The sequence below is a fragment of the Myripristis murdjan genome, chromosome 5 (assembly GCF_902150065.1).
Source record: "Myripristis murdjan chromosome 5, fMyrMur1.1, whole genome shotgun sequence".
Taxonomy (NCBI): Eukaryota; Metazoa; Chordata; class Actinopteri; order Holocentriformes; family Holocentridae; genus Myripristis; species Myripristis murdjan.
Genome location: NC_043984.1, coordinates 2,682,046 through 2,703,773, shown reverse-complemented (window position 1 = coordinate 2,703,773; position 21,728 = coordinate 2,682,046). Strand labels below are relative to the sequence as shown.

General features: G+C 41.0%; 2 protein-coding genes across 2 annotated transcripts in view; both read right to left on the bottom strand.

Moving 5' to 3' along the window:
* Positions 1–319: 319 nt before the first annotated feature.
* On the bottom strand, positions 320–11,467 carry mybphb (myosin binding protein Hb). The gene is made up of 14 exons (XM_030052048.1): positions 11,203–11,467; positions 9,981–10,052; positions 9,621–9,707; positions 9,263–9,397; positions 8,220–8,387; positions 4,911–4,999; positions 4,616–4,811; positions 4,298–4,437; positions 3,918–4,077; positions 3,607–3,743; positions 1,769–1,955; positions 1,562–1,615; positions 765–807; positions 320–642 (listed from the first exon to the last, which is right to left on the bottom strand). The coding sequence occupies exons 1-12, from the start codon at positions 11,429–11,431 to the stop codon at positions 1,584–1,586; spliced, it is 1,632 nt and encodes a 543-aa protein (XP_029907908.1). The 5' UTR covers positions 11,432–11,467; the 3' UTR covers positions 320–642; positions 765–807; positions 1,562–1,583.
* A 1,038-nt stretch (positions 11,468–12,505) lies between these two features.
* Positions 12,506–21,728, bottom strand: part of LOC115359437 (neuron navigator 1-like) — a 50,431-nt gene continuing 41,208 nt past the window's right edge. The window contains 8 exon segments of the mRNA XM_030051937.1: positions 12,506–15,728; positions 15,835–16,032; positions 16,239–16,357; positions 16,529–16,725; positions 17,393–17,464; positions 17,582–17,736; positions 17,843–18,078; positions 21,322–21,490. Coding sequence (XP_029907797.1) covers positions 15,645–15,728; positions 15,835–16,032; positions 16,239–16,357; positions 16,529–16,725; positions 17,393–17,464; positions 17,582–17,736; positions 17,843–18,078; positions 21,322–21,490 — 1,230 coding nt within the window. The 3' untranslated portion in view covers positions 12,506–15,644.

The window sequence follows — 21,728 nt, the reverse complement described above, 5'->3', positions numbered from 1 at the left end:
GCTGGGAGTATCAAATCAGCGGGCCGTCCCAATGGCTGCCTGCACTGGGACACTTACATTTATGTCAGCCTTGTCAGAGACATATCAGAAACTGAATTTTAATCCATTGCATTCCCTAAAATGCCCAGTGAGGATGCCCCACCCTTCTAGTCCTCTGTGTAGCATAAACACTAATGCAAAAACTATGCAAACTTGCTGCCTGCTACATACCTAACAGTGCAGAATACCAATTAACTGTCCCTACTTTGATTTAGAAAAGCTAAGATGATTTAGCAATTTCCAGAACACACAGTATTGGAAAACCAAAACCAGAAATGAAAATATTTATTGGTATAAACACTTTGCTGTTACATTGCTCTCATATGAGGAACAGTAAATTTATGCTGTAAAACTGACAGGATGATACACTACTGTAGTTAGGGATATGGCAAACATGATCATTTAGCCACCATAGACAGTTGCTGGGAAATGAGCTGTGTTTGGACATGGATACGGACTTAAATATGTATTGTCAGCAAAAGACAGAAATGAGTCATCATCATAAATACGGGATAACATGCAGCAAGGGGTCAGAGACAACAGCCATTTGATAGTGTGTTCACCAGCCATATATACATGTTCTTCCAGGAATCCAGCACCCTCCTGTGGACACAAAGACATATGAAGGAGGGTAGTTATTTTACTGTCACCAATAAATCCAGGCAGCGAAAACATTATTCGTTATTCCTGCAGACAGTTTTAGAAGTGCTGAACGTGGGACTTACCTTTGGCTGTAAAGACCTCACTCGCACTGCTCCTAATTTGGGACTGCAACAGATTGAGAAGAACAACAACAGGTGTCAAAGCTTACTTTGGTGTCAAGAACTGCAACTGCAGAAAGAGCAGCAATGGAGATTTGTGCAAGGGATAGAAATTAAATTGAAATTTCCCAGATTTTGAAAACTGTTCAGTGCTGCATAACAGCGGAGCCTGACATATAAATAGGGTCAAAACAGTTGCAGAGGATGAGGTTAAATGTGTGAGCATGAACACCCACAACATTGTAACCTGTTGATAAACTGCTGTCTCTCAGTGTTACCTAATGGGAACTTACTGCTGCTGAGTCAAGGAAATGTTAACTCCCTTAACTGCGTACATGAGGAGCCATTACAGGTTGAATTTATGGGCGTTACCACTTGGACTCTGAGTGGCTGGGGCCACCTTTTCCAAGATTAGTGCCCTCCATGTATGGCCACCAAGTCACAGAGAAGGCAGATGTCACCTTAGGACTCAAATAGATCCATGCAACAATTTTGGCACTAATTTTTCAGCTTTTATTACATTCATTTTATAATAACTTGTACTGTACAACTCCAAGTAACAGCCTGATTAAATAATACAATTACCTGGCTTGAACATCATGTTTTAAAGACTGACAGGCATTTCTTTTTCTTAAATTCATTTTCTTATAGTCATTTGACTTTTATTGACATGCTCTACTAGCAAACTTAAAGTCAGTCAATTCATCAGGCACATCAAGTTAAGGAAGAATATTAATTTTAAAAGAATAACAGCGGCTGACCTGTAAGAATGAGTGTAGTGATCTATTTCTTGTCTGCATCTGCAACTGCTGGCTCTGTTAAACAGAAACACAAGGCATTTTAGAACATGACAACTCAAATGCTTGTAAAGCAAATACAACAGTTTATAAAAAGGTCAACTCCGAACACATTTTCCCTCCACACAATGATAAATTGTCAGTGCTGTGTGTTTTAAAGTCCTGACTTACGTTTGACCTCCAGCTTGCAGCTGACAGTGGCCTCTCCGTGATCATTCTTGGCTCTGCAGGCATACACTCCACCGTCAAAGTTACCAGGCTTACGGATCTCCAGAGAGCAGATACCCTGGACGCAGATCTGCCTAAACTTGGGGTCATCTCCAATAATCATCTGGTTCTTCATCCATTCAATCTTGGGCTTGAAAAACAGCAACAACAACATGTCATTCCTTTTATTCATTTGATAAGAAGAACTTGATTTAACATTCTTTTCAACATGGAACCTTAATCCCCAGGAGAATTATGTTTCTGAAGTTTGTGTGCTTTAGAAACGAACACCCTTTTGATGGAAGCACACACACAATACACACTCAGTTTTGGAGTTTTAATAGCGGTGTGACCGCACTGCTCAGGGTAAAGACCTCTTGAGGCCACATAGTGCGGGAATGCTACGAATATGACCCTTCCTCCCCCTGCGACCTCTCACTCTTATACCCCATCTCCCTTTTCCCTTCTCCTTCAAATGCAATGAATAGCAACACTTCTTCATCACATGACTGAAAAAGACTTTGCCACTCTCCTTTGGCGACATGGTAGGACTGTGAGCCCATGAAGAGATGAGAGGCTCAGACAGCAGGCTAACAAGGTCAGATTAACATTTTCCTCATTCCCAGCTCACACTTCGACAGCACAGTGACAGCAATGGATGGCCATGGGAGTACGGTGGTTAGTCTGAAACCCTTAATATGGTCTGCTGCCACCAGATCGTCAGGCAGCTGGCAAGTGGTCTGAGCAGTGTCAGGCATTTGGCACCACAGGTGTTAGACTCTCATCCAACAATGAGCGCACTTTTGTCCATGCACAAAGGCTCCAGCTCTCTGAACCTCCACACTTCCTAAAGTTAACCAACCCAGTTCAGCTAGATTAACCTCCACATGCCCCGCTGGCCACCGACTGCGTGCCTGTGCATTAGAAACACAAATGGACTGATATAACCCTGACGGTGAGATGGCTCCCGTGCTAGCAATGCCATAGATGAGGAGAGGGGAAAAACTGGTGGTCAGTCGCAAGGGGATGAAAGGTTTAGTAGGAAATCACTCTATGTTCTGGTTTGGGAATAGAGAAAACCCACTAAGCAAAAAGTGTCCAGAAAATGTTAAAAAGACGTCTTTTCTGTACCTCCAGAAGACGTCTTCAGAGGGGCCAGAATGAAAGTTTTTAATAAGTCTTTCCTGGATGTTGTTACGTCATCTCTGAACCTTCAGTAGACGTTGTAAAGTTTCTGAAAAAATTTTTTTAAATATGCTTGCCACCCTTGTGATCGCGTGGACATACGCTTACCTGCCAACCAGTCGAACCCCGGTCTCCTGTATGGCAGGCAGAGACATTAACCACTGCGCCATTGTAGCTTCTATGGCTCAAATGAAAAATGAGGCTCCATAAATCACACAGCATGCACGAGAGAACTGTTTTTTCCTCAATGATACTGTCATTGAGGAAAAAGAAGCTTCAATGGCGTAGTGGTTAATGTCTCTGCCATGCAGGAGACTGGGGTTCGACTCCCCGCCCAAGCAACGACAACAACCCTACACAACTTACAAACAGCATATGGTTGGCAGGTAAGTGTATGTCCACGCGGTCACAAGGGTGGCAAGCATATTTTAAAAAAATTTTCAGAAACTTTACATCTACTGAAGGTTCAGAGATGACGTTGTAACAACATCCAGGAAAGACGTATTAAAAACTTTCATTCTGGCCCCTCTGAAGACGTCTTCTGGAGGTACAGAAAAGACGTCTTTTTAATGTTTTCTGGACACTTTTTGCTTAGTGGGAATGTAACAATAACATACTTTTGGGTATCCCCTGACAGAGCAGAGCAGCTTGGTGCTGTAGCCAACAGTTGTGGCTCTGTCACCAAGAGAGGTGGTGAACTTGGGAGCTTCGCTGAAGTCGTGTTCCTTGTACTCGGGAGCCTTGTACTCAATACCTGAGGAAAAGACACGGCAGAGAAACAGGTCATCTTAGGTGACAGGTCAGTCAATAGCTTGTTCTCACAAACACATGTTCTTCTTTGATGACTCTGACAAAGCCCCCACATAACCAAAGACAACCACAGCAAAGTAAACAAGACTGTCATCAGCAAACGTGCAGGGAAAGCTACCTGTCTTCAGGATCTTGGCTTCGTCCTTTGTGAGAGCGGCGCCCTCACTGATGCCACACTTGTTCTCGGCAAACACTCTGAACTTGTAGGTGTTGCCCATGATGAGGTCAGAGATGGTGGCATTGAGTCTGTGGTAATGCTCCAGCACAGTGAACCAGTCCTGTGGAACGCACACACACAGAGAGAGAGAGCAGGAGACTTGATACTTGTTTGAACATGAGGACAAGCTCAATTAACTTATGAGCTATTAGGGATTAAAGAAGTCAGCACGTATAATTTCTCAGGGGAATCCTGCCATCAGTAATCATTATACATAATTTATTATTGCCCAGTAGCCTGCTAACATTTGATGCCGTAATCTTAAACTGACAATTACTCACTCCAGTCTTTTTGTCGGCCTTCTGGATTGTGTAACCTGTGATGTCTGTGTTTCCGTTATCGCTGGGTGGAGTCCATTCCAGGGCAACATTGAAACCCCAGGTATCCACAATCTTTACACTGGCTGGTGGCCCTGGCAGCTCTGCGAAAAACCAACTACTGATTAGGTATCAAGTATTGCATCAACAGTTGTCATCGCGTCTTACCAAATCAAAACTATTTTCCAAAACAAGACGCCACATTAGACTTTGACACAGCCAAGACAAATGAATTATAGCTCCACTTTTTCTTAAGAAATGCAATCTCAACGTTTGACTCACCAACAATCTGAAGGGTGAGGCTGGCCTTGTCATCAAAGTCGTCCACCTTCACACACATCTCATACACGCCAGAGTCCTCTCTCTCTGATGCGCGGATGAACAGGATGCTGTCTCTCTCAGTGCTGCGGATGTTGACCCTCTTTTTGTCAAGAGGCTGACCATTCTTTGTCCAGGTGACCACTGGTTTGGGTTTGCCCTGGAAGACAAATTAAATGTTACAAGTAGTTACGGTTCATTAGACAAGCATTTACATCACCATGCTGTGATTCTTCAGTCATTTCAATTGTGCACTCACAGTGAAGGGGATTGTAAGGTTGATCTTTTCTCCAACATGCGCAACGTATCTTTGCCTGAGGAAACGAGGCAGACGGACTTTGGGGCGGTCTAGAGAAAATGACAGAAAACAGTCAGTATTGAGCAGTCAGACACATGAAAGTTTTAAAGTCAGAGGTTTAAATCTACCACAAGGAAATTAATTTAATTATTGTCATGATTTAAATTAAACTGTCATGGGCATGAACTATGGGCTCAGCCGGTTAAGGTGTGCACTGTGTAAAGGTGATATTGTGGGTCTCAACCTATCCATCGATTTCTGAGTCAAACAAGTGTTTTTGCTGGAGAATAAAAGTTACTTTCACATGTAAGAGTGTAAGAGTGCCGCGATCCAATCAGAACACACACACCCCCTTTTGATGGACAGCCTGTTTTGCACCTGTTATCCTCCACTAGGCCTCACATACAGTAACAGTAACTATTAGCTCGTTTGCACAGCACGCTAAAGTTGTGGTGTTCCTGGCACATCCACCATTTTACCAAGGATACGTTTACCAATATAACATATTGCTCACAAAGTTAGTAAGACCTTTGCTTGACAGCTGGTTGGTCTTACCAGGTTTAAATGTTGTTACCCTACAAGGGGAACTAAAGCCCACCAAACCCTGCTGGAAAGTACACTGTAACACACTTCACGTCATTCCAGTGTTGGCATTTAGGACTTCTCAGATCTTGGTAGGTGATGAAGATAGTTCCCAAGAACAATCCAAAAAATGAAACTGAATTGACCATCCCTTTAAGGACTACTTCTAAAAGTGATTTGGTGAGAAGCACCAGCTGCTGAGTGCTGCAGAGTTGCAGGGCCACTTGCGGGGACTCTAAATAAAGCGAGCATACTGCAGAATGTGGCTATGGCCACCTCCCAACACGTGATTTGGAGCTACAGTTACATGGTCTCATATCAACATGCAATAAAATCATTATCAACATCAGATGGCTTCTTAAAAGTATAAAAGCACAGCAAGCATAAAATGGTTGATAACACAGATTAGGAAAGGGGGGGAACACAATGTAGAAAATGCATTACATAAGAACTAAATGATGTCTGTACATGAATGCAAATGCTTTAGGTCCTAAACATCTTAACCACATATGATTATGAGCTAAGCATCTTGACCCTTCCTCTAAAAAGGTTGGGACAGGGGATTACAGATAAGATGCTCCCTGTAAAGTCTATGGAATGTTTCAAAATAAACAGTGAATCTCTGGTGATGCCTAAACACTTTGGCGCAACTTGAGAAGCTGGACCCCCCAGACCACTCCCCCCATCCCCCATCTCCATCTAGAGTGGAAACACTGGAATGTACTGCACCATCTGCCCCACCCACCCCCCACCTCATATCCTCAACTGGCTTCCAGGCAGATCACTTGTCACCATCGATCTTACGGAAAAGGAGCTCGACACCTCCAGCATGTGTTCTGGCAGCGAATACAGCGCAATGCCAAACCCTCAGTCTAAAAAATCTGTGTTAATAGCAGGAACATCCCAACTATTTTTCCAAGGCCTTGTGGCAAAGCCAGTACAGGTCATTTTGTAGGAAACCATTCACAAGAATTTTCTGTATTTGGCTCACCTGCAATGGCTGACAGCAAACATGACGTTGACCGTGGACGTAACTATTGAAATATTGCCAATCCTCTGGGATCGAGTTGCATTCCCTCCCCTGCTCAGCTCTCCATTACGCATGCAGACATCTCTGACTTTGGAGCCAAAGTAACACAGCTCCTCCTTTTAAAGCCCCCCTGGGTCCAGTCATCATTTTTTACTGCAAATCACTTCAGATGTACCGTCTGTGATTAACACCACAATGATAACAGTAAAATCTTGCACTTTACAGCTGGGTAATTATCACGGCAGCATTCAAACAAAGTGGAAACGAGCGAGAAGACCACGGTTTCATTACTCTTAACTGCGGCGACGTGCTAACAGGACAAGGACAGCTGAGAGGGAAACATTGCTGAGCTGTTTCTCTTTGATGACTCCTGCACTTTACAAATCCTATTTTATACTGTCGTGACATACAGCCGCGCAAAGTTTAAGTGTCAAAGGCTGTTTAAAATACGTTTTTATGATGTAATTTAGCCTTTTGGAGCCTATAGCAGTGCAAAGAACACCACCGGCAACTCAGTTTAACGTACTTTTCTTTTTCTTCTACCTGGGCTGTCCAAATGTGATTAGTGGTTCTTCTTGCAAGTTAAAATGATGTCAAAGCTGCAATTTGAACTACTGAGTTGAATTCTCTCCAACAGTCTGGTAATGCAATACAGGTTCAGTCATGTGCATGGATACATCCCATGTTGTGACAATGAGCAGCGATGCCTGAATCCCAGATAATAAAAAGGAGACAGAAATGGCATAATGAGGACGTCTGCAGCCTGAAACACTGTTTTTTTGTGTGTGTGAAGTCATTTTGGACTGTGAAAAGCTCAAGGACAGACACATGGCCAGTTCCCGCCGGGGGCACACATACTAAAAATATACTGTATGTATTTTATGTCTGTTATATTTTGTTTATCATTCTTTGTTATTTAGGTTGATAGTTGTTGTTTTCTTTTTCTTTGATATATGTGTGACTGTATATGTTACATGTTCTTTAATTTGTTTTGTTTTTTATTAGGTTTTGCTTGTAAATCTTTTAATTGTATTGTATTTTTTATTTGACCCCAGGAAGAATAGTCACCACTGAGGCAGTGACTAATGGGGATCAACAATAAACAATAAACACTCTTATAGTGCTATAAGGTGAAGCAAAGAGTACATGAACTGGTATGCACTGAAATATGTGGCATGAACATCATCATTAGGCCTGGACAATATATTGATATTATATCGATGTTGTGATATAAGAGCAGATATTGTATGGGATTTTGGATATTGTAATATAAAGGCTACATTGGATTAAAGGCATATAGTTTCTGAATTTACCAAACTGTTCTTGCCGTTCTAATATTTACCTTTACCCACTTAGATATTATATAGACATCAAAAATCACAATGTGTATTTATTTTGTAAATATTTTGTGAAAGCAGCAATAGTCATCCCCACGATATTATCACAGTATCAATATATCTGGTCAAAATATCATGATATGTGATTTTGTCTGTATAGCACAGGCTACTAGAATCATCAAACTGATCTATCTCAGTGAAGATTTCAAAATATTGAGATATAATATCGTGCGTTGTCTTATCTCAAAAATATTGGGGTTATTATTTATAGGCTATCTTGCCCAGCCCTGATCATTATCTCTCTATGTGGACACTGCTCACCTGCAACCTCCTTCACCAGGACGGCCTCAGGGAGGGAAACAGGGGGGCTGCGGCCTCCGGCGTTCACAGCCACCACGCGGATCTTCAGACGGTCGCCAGTGGTCTGGTTCTTGATGACGTAGCGGCAGGACTTCTGGAGATCCTCATTGACTGCTTTCCAGTCCTCAGCTGGGGAGGAAAAATGACCACAGTGAATTTATACAACTTATAGACGTATTTGTTTGGCTCACTCTAACGGGATGTTGAACTGGTGTGGTAGGAGTACAATGAATGTGCAAGTTTCAGATGGAATGAAATTATGAATTTAAAAAATGAATTTATACGGATTACTATCAGACTGAGGATTAATAAATCGAGCTGCAAAGTGCGGCGTCTAGCTTTATAATACAATAGCAATAACATTTGGAAAACATTTTTTGTTGGATGGATTTGTGCTGGAAAAAAAAAAGTTGTTGGTTGTAAATGCTGTTTTGCTGTCCAAACACATAGAAAAGAAAATCAGTCATGTGTAACACAAATTTCCTGACTGGCTGTTCAGATATCACTCAGTTTCTGTCTGAAAAGTGTGGCCTAACAGCGAGCCCTGCTTGCTAAATCAAGCTTTCACTGGGCTGTTGCCGACGTTGGCCTGGGGTTGTAGGGCTAAAAGCAGGAGCTGCAGCGAGACCACAGCAGTTCCTGAAATGCTTCTCTCCTTGTAGGGAGAGGTGGCCTATCGTATAAATCTACAAGTGACACTTTAGGGACAAGTGCAACCGATACGGCTGACCCACATTGAAACAGCAATTTACCACATTCCTGGGTATATTTAAAATGCACCTCACAATTGTGGGGTGAATATAATTAGAATTGTATTTGACAATATAACAACCCTAAGTGTACCTTAAAAACAAGCCTTTCACATATTAGCAAATGCATTTAAAGCTAGGCTGATATTTTTGAACTTCTGTGTCCCTCTCAGAAACAAATGGCTCCACAGAGTATGAATACCACTATCTAATACTTGCAGGTGCATCTGGAGTCAACATCCAAACAGAGCTTACTTCCATCCTTGCAGACTTCAATGGTGTATCCATCCAGACCAGAGTCTCCAATGGTCTCTGGCTGACTCCAGATGATAGTCACTGAAGTGTCGTTCTTATCCTCCACAAACAGATCGAGGGGGGCACTTGTGGGCTCTGCAAATGTCATTGTGGTTGGAAAATAATTCAATCAACACTTTGCAATTCACAGAAATAAAAAAAAGTAGTTCAAAAAATGCAGAAGGACCGCAAATTGACTCAAAGTCTGGGTTCAGTCGAGGTGCTGACACCATTGTTAATCATAACCGTATCATGAGGAGAATAAGAGCTGCGAGTCGCATCATTGAGGATGGCAGTGATGCTCAGACTAACAGGTTACCTTTGGGCGGGGGTGGAGGAGGCGTAGGAGGTTTAGGCTCTTCTGGCTCAGGTGCCTCAGCAGGTTCAGCGTTTTCAGCAGCTTCAGCTGATGTTAAACAGGCATTTACATCAATGTGGGCATGGGTAGCAGCATGTAATGAGCAGTGCAATGTTCCAGGATCAAATCGAATGCTATCTGTGCATCACAACTCTCTGTTTGTCCCACACAGGGATGTAAGGAAGGGTTGGCAGCGTTATTATTCCAGGGCTTGGGCAATTTGTCTCAAATCACACACCACATGTATCTCAATTATCAAAGAGAGAGGAGTGGACAGGAACATGCATAGCTTGCAGTTGCTATAGCTTATAGTTGGTTTACCATCAACAGGTGCTGTGGGGTCAGCAGCGGGGTCAGCGGGGGCAGCTCCCTCAGCAGCTGGGTCTGCAGCAGCTATTGTTGAATGTTAGATATTAATAATCCAGCACATTAGCAGATGGGACATGTTCTAACATATGATGGCATATGTTGGTTCAACAATAAGCTAGAAAGCAGAATACAGTGCTACTGAGCTTTACGTGTTTACACAGACTCAGTTAGTGTTAGCATTACTGTAAGAGGTTGGTGGTTCAAAGCTGAGAAACACTGAAAATCAAAAGTATTTTCTGTAGCAGAAGCAGTAACATACATCAGAGGTTAGAATAACCTTTAATATGAGCACAAGAATCCAATGGAAAAAAAAAACTTGAAATTTCAATAGATTGCATATACACAGCTGAGAGTACATGGTTGGGTTATGATGTAGAACCCACACACCAGATACTCTGAAGCCTGCAGCAACAGGAGAAGCTTCATCAGATGTTCAGTGGTTGACTCTGTTCACTGTTAGTGCCTGAATGATGTTAACTGTTCAAGTCTTATTTGGCAAAAGCATCAGCATCATCATCCTTGGCTGCTGCTGCGTCAGGAACGTAATAGCAGCAGGAGTGGAAGATGATGTAAGTATTAGGCATAGTGTTGAAATAATCTGTTATGTCATTAAACGATACATGTTGCTAAAATAAATCTATTATGCAAGCATCTAAAACAGCTGAGAGGCCTCGAAATGGTTCATGAGCAAGATACACTGGCTTTTCAAACCAAAAAAGCCGACCTGGTTTGTTAGGGTTTGTAAATGGCTGAAGTAGATTTGTCAGTGAAATAACTGTCATAATAAGTGGCACCCGGTGAGCGCAGACTGATGAGGCGATTAAGCGCAACTAGCACACGAGTAGAAACTTTGCAAATCATCTGAAGTGGGGCTTTAGAAAGCGTTAAGCGCTCCACAAGCAGGGCTGTGACCATGCAACCTGACTCCGCCAAACGCCATTCCTTACCAACAAATGGCACTTTGGCATTAAGCGCGTAAAGACGCATATGCGTAAAGGCTCGCCAAAAAGTTGACACATATTTCCTTCCTCGGCTTTTCGTCTACTTCTTGCTTACTACTACTTGGCCTTTACTAGTGGATGAAAGGACTTCTCCATGGTACATCCATCGACAGAGTAGATGAATGCAGGCAGTATTTTTAACCTTTATCCTGCCACTGATCACAGCGCATTACCAGGTGGGGGTGGAGGGGCGGGCTCGGCGGGTGCCTCGGCAGGTGCCGCCGCCTCGGCCGGGGCTTCCTCTGCGGGTGGAGCCTCAGCGGGGGCTGGGGCGGCCTCAGCGGGAGCGGGCTCCGGAGCGGGCTCCGGAGCGGGGGCTGGTTCCGGCTCCTTGGGCTTCTCCTCCTTCTTGGCTGGTTCTTTCTTTGCCGCCTTCTTGATTGGGGCAGGTTTGGCCGGCATGTTGGAGGTTGCAGCTAAATCCCAACTTAGTAAGTCCTCAAAACTTCATCCAATGCCATCATTCCTCTGGGGGTGACAAGCTTATATAGGGCTCGGCCGGGCTAGGCTCCGCCCCCTAATGAATAGTATGAAATAGATACCTGGCACAGTGTGTATTATGGGACTCCAGACTACCATGCCTCCAGTCATCAGCTTTCACTGTGCATCAGTTCCTCATTAGGAAAATAATAGCCAAATCAAATAGGCTTAGGCTTTTCAGGATGAAAAGTCACTCTAACATAAATAGGGTGTAATAAAATAAATATTGCTAACAATGAGTTTAGTCACCTTTATTTGAACACCTGCTTTATATTCCCATATGGTCTTTAAGTGTGTGTGATATTAAAAAAAGTTTACAATAACCTTAGCACATATACTATTATTATTATTATTCATTTTTTTTTAACTCCTGATTGGTATCACCATAATATTCCTATGGACTTTTAGTATCTCTTAAATTACAACAGGTTCTCTCTAAAATGTTTTATAGGATTATGAGGCCTACTGCATACATAATAAATAAGGACTGATTTAGGCTACATGCACAGTTACATTTCTTCTAACAGTGAGACACACTGACACCAACACCAGAATAAATATAACATGTTTTTATTGACTCCAACAAACAGTGATAGGTGGATGAATGCCTTCAGAAGCATGCCATATCTGTGTATTGGACACAACTCTGAAGAAATATACTGATCTCTGAGGGAATGATTTCCTTTCTTTTTTTTTTTTCCTCATCAATGATTGTTGCCGCTTCCAGAATGCTGACCTTATTTACAATCTTTACAATCATGTCCTGTACAAAATAGAGAAATGAAGTTTTACAAAGGATTCTTTAGAAAAAAAAGAAATATCAAATATCTGAGTATTAAAAAGGAAAGACATTTTCTAGAATGATTCCGTAAACAATACATTAAAGTTGACATTTTGTCATCATCACACAGCGAGTTTACATGCATTTACACCATTTAGAAACCCATCACATTTGCACGTCAGTGACATTAGATACCGCATGACATTTTTTTTTTGAAATCTTAGTCAACAACAAGCTTAGAAAAAATATGACTATTCAGCAACCTGTATTGGCCTATAAGTTTAATTCTACTCAGTTTCCCCTTTGCAAACTTAAGCGATGATTTTTGCCAACTATTTCAGGGACTCAGATAATTACATTGTAAGCCATGTTATTATTTCATGGAGTCATTTTATGACAGTAAAATTACTTTCAAGTAATTCGTCCATTTACTGCAATGTAAGTCCATCTACGCCCACTTATACCGTTCATAAGGACAAAACACAACATTAGAGCATTAGAGAGCAATTTCTTTAACTACCCTTTAGAACCCTGTCTCAATGCAAAACCAACAGTCTTCTCTTTAAGGCTCAATATCACTTGCTACAAGAAGCTTTCACTTTTGTCCTGCAATGCAGTTTGGTCCAACTTGAGAACTCAAAGACAAGAGTTGATGAAAACACACTGCATTTGCTTGTGAAGTTTAGACATTTTCTGATTGCCAGCACCAGTAGAAGTTGCTGCATAGTCCCGATACACTAGTTAGTAAACACACATCACAGCTACTACAGAGCAACAGGCACAACAACCAGTGAATGAGATGAGAAGATGAGAAGCCCGAGCCAAAGGCTTTTTTTGTTCCTGCATACACAGATGTGGGTGGGGTGGGGCCATACTGTCTGATACCTTAAGTATTTACAATAACTAAAATAATTCCTGACAGTGTGAGAGTCACCGGCTATCTTGCAACTTTTTCATGGGATTTTTTATTTTTTATTTATTTTTTTTTTGCATACAACTGACCAATCAGAGCTGCAAATTACTGACTCTAACTCATTTGACAGTTCTTAATGCAAAAAGTGCGAAAGCAAAGCAACAAGAGGATAAGACAGAGTTAAAAATTTTAAACTAAGGTTTGCTCTTTTATATCAAATAATTCTTTTGATACAGCTTGGTGATTATCATCACACAAAAGTGGCCTGACATTCATTTACAGGATTTATGTACATATTGGCTTAGATGAAGCTATAGTGGGAGACTATGAGACAGTTTGGAATGAACAGATGGATTATCTTGACAACACTAGCACCCACCATAAACCCACTTAATGCTTCATTTGCCATCTATTTACTCAGTTTAGACTACAAAAATGGACACCAAGTACCTTAACAAGTATTTTAATCTTTTATCAAAGATTGTTGCTTTTGAGCATATATATTTTGTTCTACGTCGCTCTCCTTTATCCTCACCAGTTCTCAAATATGAATACTGTACCACAACACCAACATGGGCATATAGCATACGATGTCTCACATGACTTCACTGTCTCCACTGAATGTCTTGAACAACTCTTCAACAACACTTCTTATATGTTACCAGAAATGATCTCGCAGATCTATTTAACCCTTGTTCTAAAGCACAGAACTCTTTCTAGCCTACCCTGAACATCTATATGATCTTTATTCTACATTAAACAGAGCTTGGGACATTGTTCAAGAGCACCATAATTACCTAAATGTTGATATATGCTTGAATGATATTAGCAAAGAGATTTTAAATTGTATGAGTGTGAAGTTCATGGACACTTGCAAATGAAATGGGGATAGGTAGCTTTATAGTCACTCTACTCAGCCAGTGTTATAAATGTCTATTTTGATGACACAGTTTCGCAGTGTCACTTTTGTGATAAGGCTTCCTTCAAAAGCACCTACTAGATGACTGGTATTTTTGTACGGTTGTGTCTTTTATAAATACAATCTATACATTCATATAAGCAGTTTAAACTTAAACCTCAAACTTGACAGTCTATATGTAAGATTAAAGTTTAGGTACAGTATTTGGTTCAGCATATTAGATATTTGCACCATGCAACTAATGTAGATAAAATGACTGCAATGTAGCCAGGTTATATGTACATAAAATATACAGTAAGTACTTTGAATGCTGGGGGATAGCTCTGAAACTACTGTACTGTTTTAAAAATAAAGTTTATAGAAAAAAAATCTGAATTTGATTCAAATGGCATTTGCTCTAATGTAGTTTCATCAGAGGGTTGTTATATTGTCATACCTGTGTAATAACTGTTTAATACCTGAAATATATGGCAATAGTGGTGATACTACTTTCTTTCATAAAGCAATAATAGGTATTAATACTAAAAAAAGTACTTGGACAAAATTATAGCATGTTGCCTGCAACAAAGTGATCAATAATAATAAGTTTAGTTGTATGCAAAAGAGTATGACAGCAAGTTCATTTTTCCAGCTCATTAAACAAAAGCATTATAAAAAAAAAAAAAGACAGGGTGTCATTTATCAGTGTATGAATATGGGAATGCTTGTCCTGGCAATTGTTAAATATTTCATAGTTCTCTCATACTGAAAAAAAGATTGACTGAAATAAATAATGGAAAGGGTTAAAGAAATAACTGTTTTCTGACTGCAGAACAGCTGTGATGATATTGATGAAAGCACCACGACTCTGTTGAAGTTGAGGTGACAATGAAGTCTGGGTTTTAAGGCATTACATTTGTTCACCTGCTTGGGTTGTGAAAGTCAAGGATTGCATAAGATTTGGCTCTCAAGGACTTATACGGTAGATATGTAACAAGACTTTATAATAAACATTAACCCTCTGTCATGCTGTCATACTCTTTTCCATATGAGTCACAATAATTGAGAGTAAGTTCTTTTGACAAGCACATCATGTCCTGTGTTGCACTTGAGCACCAGACAGGATCTACTGCATGTGCTGTTGAAAGAATCACCTGATTCTGTCTAAGTGCTGAGACAATGAGTCAGAGTACATGTAGTGATCTACTAGCACCGATATAGTACTGAGGGCAAGAGTGGTGGATAAAGGGATTTCATTTAAACAGAAAAGAATGTCCTCTGGTCAAAAAATGGTAAATTAACAGAATATAGATTTTCATTGAAATATACTGGCAATGCTTTTTGAACTGAATTGGAATGAAATCTTCTGGATAACTAATCACACTTCCAAGCTCTTAGAGCAGGAATGACTAAAATCACCCTAAAACCATTTCTGAGGCTTAGCGTGTTCCTGAATGTGCACTGTATACTGCACTGTGTAATACAGTGGGCAGAAAATAAAAGTCCTGTCTGAAGTGCTGAGTCTTGAATTTAATCATTGTGTTCAAAGTTGAGGCAGGGCGGGCTCTTCTTTGTCCGGAGACTCAATGTAATTGGCAGCCTCTTGAAGTTTCAAAAGCATTGCCATCTGTAACAGAGAAAGAAGAGAGTCAGCTCATCAGCAATCCCAAAGTGTCCAGACTGAACTGACAAAATTCATTTAAGAATATTGATCATGACTCCATCTCTCTTACCAGAGGATCAGACTCCATGGAGCTAGGCGGTGTCTCTTTGTGAGGCCTCTCTTCACCGGACTGTCCAGGACTACTAGAGCCTATGCTGGGCGGAGGCAAATGGAACAGCTTGGCCTGGTCCTGCTGGGCAGATGGCCAAGGTAGAGTGCCCCTCACCCACTCCACTGGGTCCTCCCACACCGCTTTCTGGCCATGGACCTGAGGCGTCACAATATGACAAAATAAATAGAAACAAAACTGCAGCAAAACATTTCCTGTGAGAAGCACAGCACTAGCACTTCCTGAGGAATTAAAGAAGTAGGAGCTAAAGCCAGCTGGAAAGCATGACCTAAAGCTGTTAAATGACCAGGTGACTAATGGTGCGATAATGAGAAGCTCCTAGTTGGTTGGCAGTGGTGTCTAACCTTGATCCCGTCCTTGGCCCCCTCTTGAAGGTAAGGGATAATGGAATGGTTCCAAAGGTCGATGAACCACGAACGAAACTCATCTACTGTGACCGGGCAGGAGAGGAAAAAGCAAGGGCCTGAGGAGACAATAGGAGGAGAATGAGGACACACTGAGAAAAAGTACACGATTCATACAAATAAGCTATTAATACCAGCAAAATCAAACAGCTGTTCATTGTTTTTAGAATAGTCGAGTCCCAAAAGCCATCCCCTTTCAGCTTCCCTGTCACGATCACACTGTTTCGTACCAATGAGGAAGTCAGATGTGCTGTGCTTCTCCAAGAAGGTGTGCAGGTGATACCACAGTTTGGGCAACCAATCCAGCACCCTGATCAGGTCCTCATTGGTCAAACTCCTCTCATTCTCAGCCTCCATGAGCTTCCTGTGCAGGTAGCGTACCAGGAAGCCATTGGCTGGCTCCACGTTATTGGAGAAGGTCACCATCCTAGGTTGAAAAAAAGGATATACACAAAGTCATTAAAATACACACTGGTATTAGTCATCTTAGCTTTTATTTTCAACAATGCTGAACCTTGGGTTTGCCATTGATGTCAAACCCATAGAGTTGTAATGATTGGAATTAGGGAGCCCATGAAAGCGGTGCAAAATATGATTGTAGTGATTCAAACATAAAGAATCAAGTTGATTGAGATTTTTAACAAATTACACTGGCCATATTTTGACCGGGTATCCCCCATTCAGCTGTCAAACCCATAAATACTGATCTCTCTCTTTTAGAGTTTGTTTCTTCCTCACTCCATGTCACACTTGGCTACGACTGGATGAGGTTCATTATCACTTGATATTTTTGTTGATGGCTAGATGACTCCCAGCCAGGTTCAAAATAAGGACACCACAACAAGTAAAGTGTGTACAGTTGTTTACGGTACTGAATAAAATCAATTTCTATAATGCAGTTCAGTTCACATAAGAATATGTGACTATATCAAATAACTGACGTGCACAAAGATATTTTTACTGCATTGACTTGCTAACAACAGAGTGAGTTTCATACAGAATCCAAGTCTCAGCACGAGGAATGTTTATGCACAATGCAATATTCCATGAGAAGGAAAAGCTCTGAGAACTAGTTTCTTAAACTGATCTCTCACCTGAAGCTGAGATGCAAGCCATGGTTAGCAGTCATCTTCACTGGCTGATTGCTTGTTCCAATAATATAAGGACTGAAAGAGGGAGCAATATCACACAAGTCCAGGTTATAAACAAGCATAGAAATAACCCTTGTAACCATTTTAAAACATGACATTTTAAATTTAGGTTAGTGTGTACATGGAGTTTACCATTTGTGATATTTGCAAGTGAGTGCACCATTGACAAGTTCACTGATAGCAGCAGCATCATGAATATCATCCAGGATAACCACTAATGGTATTTCTGATGTGCTGGTTTCCCGATCAATTTGATTGGCCAGGTTTGAAAGATAGAGCTGTAGATCCTGAAAATAGAAGGTCAGACGTTGAGATGATGATCTAAGTCAACAACATGACGTACCAAATCATCCATATTGTTGAACTCTCTTATGGGATATCAATCTTGCTCACCTTGCATGACTGGCGGTGCATGTTGAAAGTGACCACAATGCCATCTGTGACTTCGCGGGCACTGCGGTCCACCAGGTACTCAGCCAGCCGGGAAGTGAGGTAGGTCTTACCCGTGCCGCTGGGCCCCGACAGGATAAGACGGCGGTGCTTGAGTAGCAAGCTGATGTAGTGTTGCATCATAGGCTTGGGAATGAGGGTCTCAAATACCAGGCTGTCCACACACTTCTCCTTCAAACCTTGAGAAAGGTAGGTGGAAAGGACATTGCATCGTTATAAACAATGGAGTTAAAACTAATACCTGCTAACTAGTAGTTAGCAGGTACCATTAGGAATTTGTCTTTGTGACGCTGTTGATATTTAGGACACACGTGACAAGTTGCATGCGAGAGTAACGTTTATTACTCTCATATCCTACACACGATGTACATTTGAAACGGAGGGCTTTGAGTAAGAATATGTACTGGTAACAGATTTACATCACCTCGCATGTCCTTCATAAACAACTCAGAGTTCCAATGGTCTGCTCTGAAAATAGCTTTGCATCAAGCATAGGGAGTCTGCACCACCCACCAGCCTAAAGAAGTGTAACGTATCATCACCCCCATTCCTCCTTTACATCGACGGGGTCTGAGTGTCTGAGGCTTGTAGACCAGCTGGGCCTGGCTGACACCAGGCTGCACTGAGATCATGTTACCTCAAAGCCTGTCTGGACAGCCCCTGCTCTCCCAACACTGCCTCCCTGCATTCCTGCATGCAAAAGGTGGAGAGGGGTCGACTACCGACCAAGCACTCCATTCTTTTCATACTCACCAATAGTACCTTGGCTTAAAACTCACTAAAGGGCTCTACATATGCACTACCCTTCTAACCATACCCTTATTTTGGGATCATACAAAGACGGGGCGATATATCAATATTATATCAATAGCGTGACACGAGACCAGACAGAATCTGGGATTTTGTATATCATATGGAGTAAGTGTCTTTCCCTGGTTTTAAAGGCTACATTGCAATAAATGGATGAAATTTTCCAAACTCAAGTCTGTTCAGCTGGTTTATTATTTGCCTCTACTTGCTTGGTCATCATGTCTACATTACTAGCAACTGTTTATCAGAAATCTCTTTTGTGTAAAGATCTTATGAAATAACCAGCAATCATCCCTGCAATATTGTCACAATATCAATATTGAGGTATTCAGAGGTTGATTTTGATAATGCCATAATGCCCAGCCCTAGAATATAATTTAGATATAGCTCACATACATCAGTGCTGATGGTGAAAAACTAAAGGCTGTATGTATGCTAGATGTTGTGACACTATGACAGATACTTATGTTAAACTTATGGTATGAATGTACACAGATGACAATATCATTATGGCTACAACAAGAGACAGGCTTCAGCAGCGATTGAAAGCGATTGATCAAATGTGTTATTTGTTTTTAGGAATAGGATGCATAAACAGCAGTACAACTAATGGATGGATGAATCAGGCCTCTAGAGCTATTTTTGCTTTACATTTAGGAAGTCTTATTTACCAGTAGATATTAGACTAAGCTTTCTGACAGGCTTGTGTTTCCAGTTTTGTTGTATGCATGTGAAGTATTGGGTTTTGAGAAGACAACCATTTTAGAGAGGTTACATGTGAACCTGCTGAAGCATACACTGAAAGTTAAAATGACAGCTTCTAATAATATGATGTATAGAGAGTTAGAAAGATACCCATAATGTATTGGTGTTGAAACAAGATCTACTAAGCTGGGCAAAGTGTAATTGTTTATTCAATTTGTATATCTCTAGGGCATATGTATCACCATGGATGATGTTTGTCTGGCAAATACTAGATGAATGTGGTTCCTCCTACCTTTGGGTGGATCAGAGGTGTGAAGCTAGCACTTGCGCAGAGGTTAAAAGACCAATTTTTGCTGAAGTGGCATTATGAGCAGGGTATGTTATTGTGTGATTTTCATTGAAATTTAAAGAGGAGTTTAAATATGAAAAGTACCTACAGGACATACGGCCAGGCTATCTGTAATTTTCCAGTGTGAAATAACAGAATTCCTAAAACAGGGGCATATAAAGGTCTGGAAGGCAATAATTGCCTGGGGAATGGATAACATGTTTTGTTTGAAAGTAAAAACACAAACATTGTAGACAATAGAAAGAAGCACCTCCCCAAATTCTTGGTAAAACATCCATCTATGTTTAAACTCAAATCATTTTTATAGACAAACCAAAGATAAACCAAGGCCAGTATGTAAACTAGGTGCCTTGCTGAGTAATGTTTTGCCTGTTTAAATGACTTGGTTTGAGTTTAAAAAAATCTATCCTGACTGTCTACTACTGTACTGTTGTTTTAAGTTTGTACTTCATCCCACAATGTGTGTTCTAGAGTAATTAAATCTGAATCTGAATCTCTATATAAGACCAAATGAAAGGCAGTGAAAAAATGAAAGGGTTTTCTAGCTACATATTTCCAGAAAAGCATATATACTTTATTGTTTAGTTTATCAGTTCAAGCAAGGTGAACTCTGAGTCCATTTGGGATGCTGCTATTAGGTCCTCTGAGGTAAGACTTTGGTCTTGGGAGAGCACAGCCGGTCAGTTTAATGAGCATGACTTCTGACGCAACCAAAGCCCAGCTTAAACCACAGTGTACTGTGTCTTAGAGACAGAAAGACAGACAGGCCCAAATGCAGTTGCTTTGATAAGCAGACATACATGAGGATTTGCACTCTGCAGACCAGGATCAGACCATTTAACACCTCGAGAAAACATTGCACACGATAGCTAATGCAAAACCTGTGATGATGAATCATGATTAACTAGGATTTCATCAGTATTTGTCAGTGGAGAAGCTGCTTTTGATCAAAAGAATGGTGGTTTTGTAATTGTAGTTAGTAATGGCCCACAGCTGAAACATGTGTGTTGTTTTCACTGCCCATGCAATAAATGTAGCTTACAACAAATTTTATTTGCAAGTGCTGGTTGTAATTCCTTTTGTGAAAATTAATCAGGGCTGCACCTGAAAACTGTTTATCAAGCTGGAGTTTGTGTGCACATCTTCTCTATCCCTTTGTAATTTTAGACCTGGCACTGAAAAATAGAACCTGGACTGTCTCCAAAGCTCTGCTGCAGAAAGGGAACAGACACTCTGGTGCTGAAAAAAAAGGAAGTTTTCCTCATTAGCCCAAATTCTGACCGACTCTAAGTGAAAGCATCTCCTGCTGTGTTGAGGCTGTACCTGCACATTTCTTTGGGACATGTGTGTCTAAATATACAATGTATTACAATGGTGACTTCAACATTGTGTTCTAACAATAAAGTCAATTTAATCTTATGAGTTCCATTGTTCCATCATATTAAATATGCATCATGTTCATGACTGACCTTTCTAAATATTGTTAATGTTGCTGACCTGATCCTGAGTCTTTAATCTAGGACTACACACTTTATAGTTATTACTATTCTTCACCAACCTTTCAGTGCCACAGTGATGCTGCTTGGGCCTCTGGACATGCAGCGAGAGGGCTGACTCTCTGGAGCCTCTCCTCCCAGCACCCTCTTAATGTGACCCATACTGTAGCTGTAGATAGAGTCAGTGGACAGGCCAAGACTAGAGGTGGGGTCAACCTTGGCTATGTACACCTGGAATAACAAGGAGATAATATTAGTAATGAGAGTGTGCTTAAAACTAGTTTCATATCATCTTATGCGGTTATACTGGATGAGTGAATGATTTGACAAGGACAAAAACAAACATACGATCTCAATGACAAACAGCAACAACTGGCTTTTTGTTTGTATCCCATTATTTTTAGATAATCAAAGCTTTCACTACCTGCCCTTGGGCAGACACACATACTGTATACATGGGAGTTAGGTG

Coding starts and splice junctions, on each gene's coding strand:
- mybphb (XM_030052048.1), bottom strand. CDS start 11,431: ATGCCGGCCAAACCTGCCCCAATCAAGAAGGCGGCAAAGAAAGAACCA. Junction 9,708..9,980: donor CCCCACAGCACCTGTTGATG/GTAAACCAACTA, acceptor GTTTAACATCAG/CTGAAGCTGCTGAAAACGCT. Junction 1,616..1,768: donor CTGCAAGCTGGAGGTCAAAC/GTAAGTCAGGAC, acceptor TCTGTTTAACAG/AGCCAGCAGTTGCAGATGCA.